Source organism: Rhincodon typus, chromosome 5 (assembly GCF_021869965.1).
Source record: "Rhincodon typus isolate 14 chromosome 5, sRhiTyp1.1, whole genome shotgun sequence".
Classification (NCBI taxonomy): Eukaryota; Metazoa; Chordata; class Chondrichthyes; order Orectolobiformes; family Rhincodontidae; genus Rhincodon; species Rhincodon typus.
This window is the reverse complement of record NC_063336.1, coordinates 15844679-15850658: the sequence shown is the minus strand read 5'-3', so window position 1 is coordinate 15850658 and position 5980 is coordinate 15844679. Positions and strand designations below refer to the sequence as shown.

The 5980-nt window shown below is 37.9% G+C and overlaps 1 protein-coding gene across 1 annotated transcript in view; it reads right to left on the bottom strand.

The window, feature by feature from the left end:
- Nucleotides 1-1074: 1074 nt before the first annotated feature.
- The window catches only part of LOC109922040 (zinc finger CCCH domain-containing protein 6), a 29435-nt gene continuing 24529 nt past the window's right edge, over nucleotides 1075-5980 (bottom strand). Inside the window, exon 11 of the mRNA XM_048597166.1 lies at nucleotides 1075-3635. Within this exon, the coding sequence (XP_048453123.1) occupies nucleotides 2134-3635 (1502 nt within the window). The 3' untranslated portion in view covers nucleotides 1075-2133. The remainder of the gene's footprint in view (nucleotides 3636-5980) is intronic.

The following is a 5980-nucleotide window of genomic DNA, read 5'->3' as shown; positions in this document are numbered from 1 at the left end:
ACGTTTCTGTTGTGTGGCACTGTATCCAACACTTTTTGACTAGACAACTGGTGTAGGAGAGAGGTTCAGATTTCTGAGACAATGGGACCAGTTCTGATGCAGGTATGACCTGTACAAGATAGATGACTTGCATTTTAGCAGGACTGGGATTACAGTCAGCAGCACCCGAAGAAGCAAATGCGAGGATTCCAATACAAGCAGTCAACACACAGAGCATATGAGAGGAGGACCCCAAGACTAGCAGTCAGCTGTACTTAACAGTAGGTGATGAGAGAAGAACAGGCAAGTGGAAGACCCTGAGACAGACACTCTGACAAGAATGTGACCACAGGAAAGCTGCACAGTTATTGAATGGGAGAGGATTAGCATGGCTGACCTGCAGGAGATATGTAATGCAAGAAGCAAAATAAATATCCTGGATTTAAAAAAGTGACAACACAGCAAAGTCAAGTTAAAGGTCACTAAACCTGAAATGTTAATGCTGCTTTCTTTCCATAGATGTTGCCAGACCTGAGGTTTTCCAGCAATTTCTGCTTCTGTTTCTGATTTCCAAGATCTGCAGATCTTTGTGCTTTTTTTTTTTAAAAAAAGTTGAGTTGACTGGTTGGTGGGGAACTCCTGTTAGGACTGTGGGCAAAGGGCTCAAATTGAGAAAACAGATTTTCCAAAAACTATGTTATAATTACTTGAGACTGAGCAAAAGTAAAAGAAAACTAATGATGTCATTAATTATCTATCATTTATTAAACTAATGATTAATTATTTAATTAAATCTCTCTTTTCATTGGTAGTAGGGGATGGTATATAGTTACAGGAGTAGGCCATTCAGCCCCTTAAACACCATTCAGTGAAATCATCAACAAGTTTGGCAACCATACCTCCTGTCCCTTCATCTAAGTAATTTACATAAATAATAAACAATTGAGGACCCAGCAGCGATCCTAGTGGCATACCACTTGTTATTTTTAATCTTTTCATTCATAAAGAGACCAAAGTTAAAATAACTGCAGGTGGGGCTTAAGTATTATACACAGAACTGTGTAAATAACTAAAAATTACAGCATACATATAAAATATACATTAAAAGAGTTTAATACATTTGTACAAAAAGCTTTTACATTAGGTTTTCATTATAAAGCTAACTCTCAGTAGCTCAATATGAAAATATGGTGTCATACATAAAGAACAAGTTCAGAAACTTTTATTAATTCATAATAATCCACTACTAGTTCCTGTATTAAATGGATAAGCAGTGGTTCACAATTTCAGACTTATTCTAGACAAACAAAAACGTCTTCACAATAAATGCTTTATACAATGTGTTCACTGATCTTGAATAAATCATGTCATGATTCTGGTTGATTTTTCCAATTCAAAAACAGATAATCAGCGGTTACATGTAGTAAACAAAACACATAATTTTTGAAAAACATTAACAAATTATACAGTGCAATATCTATGGACAGTGTCTAACTGCAAATGGTTCCACACTTGATTGCGACAAAATATTAAAGCAACTAATTTAAAACAAAACTGCAGAGCACACATGACAGCATCAAATAACAACAAAACTCAAAACTGGTTAGGACCTTGACTTTAAGTATACCATTGGGAGTGATATTATTGAAACTGTACAGTATAAAAGTGGCAGTCATTTTTCTTAATATTAGCTCTCACAACAAAAAGTAGTTACTTGAAAGTACTAAAAACAATATACAGTTTTTCAATGTACTACTTCAATAATATATAATCACACAATACCCAAGCAAGAAATAACTTAGAATGCGAGAACTGTACAATAGGTTTTTAAGCAGTATCAGTACACGAGAAAACAATTACTTCACCGGGAAGAAATTTAAATGTGGTCACAGGTATATTCTCTCTATACATATATATATATTTCTATTACCATAAAAAATTATTCATTCAAAATGTAGTTCTTACATACTCAGACCAAAAGAAAATTAGTCATACAGTCTGCATGTGCCACTGCATGCATTTCTTTGAACAGTTAAACAGACTGTGTACACAGTAAAAAAAATAAATAAAACACCACCAACAAGCCAAATAAGTTAAAGAACCAGGACAAGCTACATTATACAGACTGAATAACAGTCTCTCAATGTGTGAGTGCTAACAGAATGGAGATGCTGTTGGGTCAAAAGTTTTGAACATTTCTTTCAGTGGTTTTTTATCCTTTTTACTGTTTATATCCTCTTCATCCACTTGGCTAGGAGGTCCAGAATGTTTACTTTGTCTCGGGTCACTGTACTGTGGTCTGATTAAGCCAGCTAAAGCCTGGATTGGTAGATTATGTACTGCAGGCGCAGAAGTGGTAGCTGATGCCTGGGATGCTTCAGGTTTTAATTGTGGTTTGTAACTGTCTGACTTTTCTGCAGCAGGATCATTTGCATTCTCTGCAATATTATCTTCTTGCACCAATGAAGATTTAAATGTTAGCACTGAGTCACAGAGAACATTTTCTGACTTTGTGGGATTTTTTGGTACAAGAGGTTTCTTTAGTTGCTCTCCTTCCTTAGAAGAATCTGCTTGCGTAGTTAAAACTGACGTCACTAAACTTTGTGAAGTCTGGGTTCGTGGGTCATACAAACTGATGCCACTCAGCAATGTGCTAGGGGATCCAAGTCCCATGCCACTTGAAGATAATTTGGGAGCATATGGAGGGAGTGTCTGATCCATCTTTACAGTGACACCCGACACTTGTGCAGAACCACTGTTTACTTTCGATAAGCGAGGATCTGGCCGTGCAACATGGGTCTCTCTCAAAGTAATATCTGTACTGTTGCTCTTCTGCAATCTAGGATTTGATGACTTTTGCAATCGTGGGTCCAATGGTCTTTCAGAAGAAACTCTTGAATCGGCATTCTTTTCTGTTTTCACTGCATTACTCTCTTTAGACCGCAAAGATAACCGTGGATCAATCTGACGAGGGTCATTTACAATACTTGGAGCTCTATTCAGGCGCTGATTAGCTATTAATGGAGGGAGAGGCAAATTTATTGAAGACACTGGATCTGGCTTTGGCAATGGCAGTGGAAGGAGATCCTCAGGAGTCCAAACAACAAGTTTTGCAAAGTGAGGCTTTGAAAGGGTGATGTCCATCTTGATGTGGCTGAACTGCTTCAGCTGACAGCGTGGATCCCTCAAGGTCACACTGGGTAATGTATCTAAAGGTATAATAGCTGGTTTTTCCCTCAGTTCTCGTTCTGTTTCTTCATCATCATCCAGTCCTTGCTGCTTAGTGTTTGAGATAGGTTGAGAATCATGTTTAGGACTTTCACTCACAGAAAGACCTGCATTAGCATTCTCATGTACCTTCATCTTTCTGGGATCTCTTGCTAATCTAGGATCAGCAGAAACTACCTCTGAAGGCTTTTTGACTTCTCCAGTCGAACCTTGTCTCAAGTCAGCTCTTAATCGAAGATCTGAAGGTTTATTTTCAGGGGGTTTTTCTTTCACAAGTCTTGGGTCCATATAGGTGTACGATGTCTGCTCAGTTACAGGAGGCTGCAGGTTCTTCATTGTCTCACTTTGTTTTTTGAGAGTTTTCAGTATTGATTTTACACTGCTACCATCTTCCTCTTCATCACTTGAATACCAATTTACAGTCTCATCTGAAAATAACAAAAGTTGAGTTAATTTAAATACCGATTTTGAAAAATCAACACCAGCATAATCAACTGGTCTACAAACATCAAACAAATGTGAACACTTTTTCCCTTTTCAGTGTTGTGCACCACTCACTGGAGGACAGCTTGTTCCCAAGGACTTTATCAATACTGCTTCGGATATAATCACCAGGAGGTGGAGCATGATTGAAGCAGCAGTTCAAAATTCAATTGCAAAATTTAATCACAAGTGCTGCTGCAATATTTGTTGAATCAAAATAAAGGTCTCTATTAAAATGATTTACTAATTACAGCTGAATTTGACTGCATAGTAAAGCAATCACATAATTCAGCATTAACAAAGTTATTAGCACAAAAGATAAGCAAGGTTCTACTTTTCCGTTGGTTTACAAAAAATGAAGGAAAATATTACAGATCTAATCTGTCACTAAAGGCAAACAATCAATTTAGAACATTGATGAAAAGAAGGTATATAGATATTACTGAACACTTTTAGGGAAGCAACAGAAGTTATTACTGTAGGTAAATGAATAAGAAGGGTTTAGAGGGATATGGGCCAAATGCAAGCAAACGGGACTAGATTTGTCTAAGATATCCGGTTGGCATGGACGAGTTGGACTGAAAAGCATGGAAACAGACTCTACACCTCTATGACTCTATGTGGGTAAGCAGTTTTGCTTCAATTTTCTAAGCAATTTCTAACCAACTACTACAAATACTGCACTACATAAAATGACCATATCACAAAACCAAGTTCACCTTTAAGCTAAAATTATGGCTTAAAAGCGAACCTAAAGGATAAAATGCTGGATTGGAATTACTGTTAACAGATTATAATCTAGATCATAATCATTATCATATCTTACACTTAACACACATTTCCGCAAACACTGCATCCACTATCACAATTTTTGTTCATTACTTTGCTAACATTCTCATTGCTGCAGTTTGAAGCATTGCCCACAATGTGGCACCATGAAACAAGCTGTTGTAGTTTCATTTCAGTCCATCACCATCTTGTATATAAGGCAATTCACAGAATTACACAGGCCATTTGGTTGATCTGCATGCTCTTCCATGCGTTTTTCCATTCTTCCTTAAAGGCATTTCTGCAACTTGCCTCCACTGTCGCACATTTCTCACTCTTAAGCTCTCCCTTGGTGAACAAGTTTCCCCTCAGTTACTCATTAGATTTATAAGAAACAGTCTTACATTCATGACCATCTGTTTTGGTCTCCCCCTCTCCGCATTAGCAAAAACATGTTTCTGCATCTCCTTGGGGTACATGTTACAGAAGGCCAATTATGAGGGAAGTTGTAGTCATGGTATAAAAGGAACAATGGCAACGTGATCACAAAAGTGACTCAGCAATAGAAAACAGAATAATGATCAATGGTTATTTTTCAGGTTGAAGTTTGTAGTGGAGTTCCCCTTCATTTTCCTGACATGTATTAATGATCTGGATCTTGGTGTGCAGAGACAATTTCAAAGCTTGCAGATAACACAAAATTTGGAAGAACTGTAAACTATGAGCAGGAGAGTGTGGAACTCCGAAAAGACAATAGTTGATGCAATGGACGGATAGGTGGCAGTTGAGGTTCAATGCAGACAAATAACACGATGAACTTTGATCAGAAGAACACATACAATATAAAACAGAGGTATAGGATACAACAGCAAAGACACGATCATGAACTTGTACAAGACACTTGTTAGACCTCAACTGTAGCAGTGGGCACCACATTATAGGAGAAAACCAAATGCGCTGGAGAGCATGCAGAGCAATTCACTGGAATGGTTATGCTATGAAGATAGATTGAAGAAGTTGGAACTATTCTCCCTGGAGAAAAGGCTGAGAGGGGAACTGACAGATTTTCAGAATAATGAGCTGGCTGGACGGATTACAAAGTGTGAAGCTGTGTAATCTTGTAAAAGAAACAAGAACAAAATGAGAGGGCATAGATTTAAAATGACACACAAATGAAGCAAGGGTGATATGAGCAAAAAAGCTTTCTCACAGACCAAATTAGGATATGGAATGCACTACCTGGAAATGTGGTGTAGCAGGTTCAATTGGGGTATTCAAGAGGGCAGTGGATTTTTTTTGGATACTATTAGTGTGTAAGGATAAGGGAAAAAGGTAAGAGATTGGCACCAGATAACAACGCCAGTACAGGCACAATAGGCTGACTGGCCTCTTTCTGCACTGTAATACTGTAATAATTCTGCAATTGGGCCCAATCAGTCCAAAATAACAAGGTGCAGGGCTGGATGAACACAGCAGGCCAAGCAGCATCATAGGAGCAGAGAGGCTGACGTTTCGGGCTTTT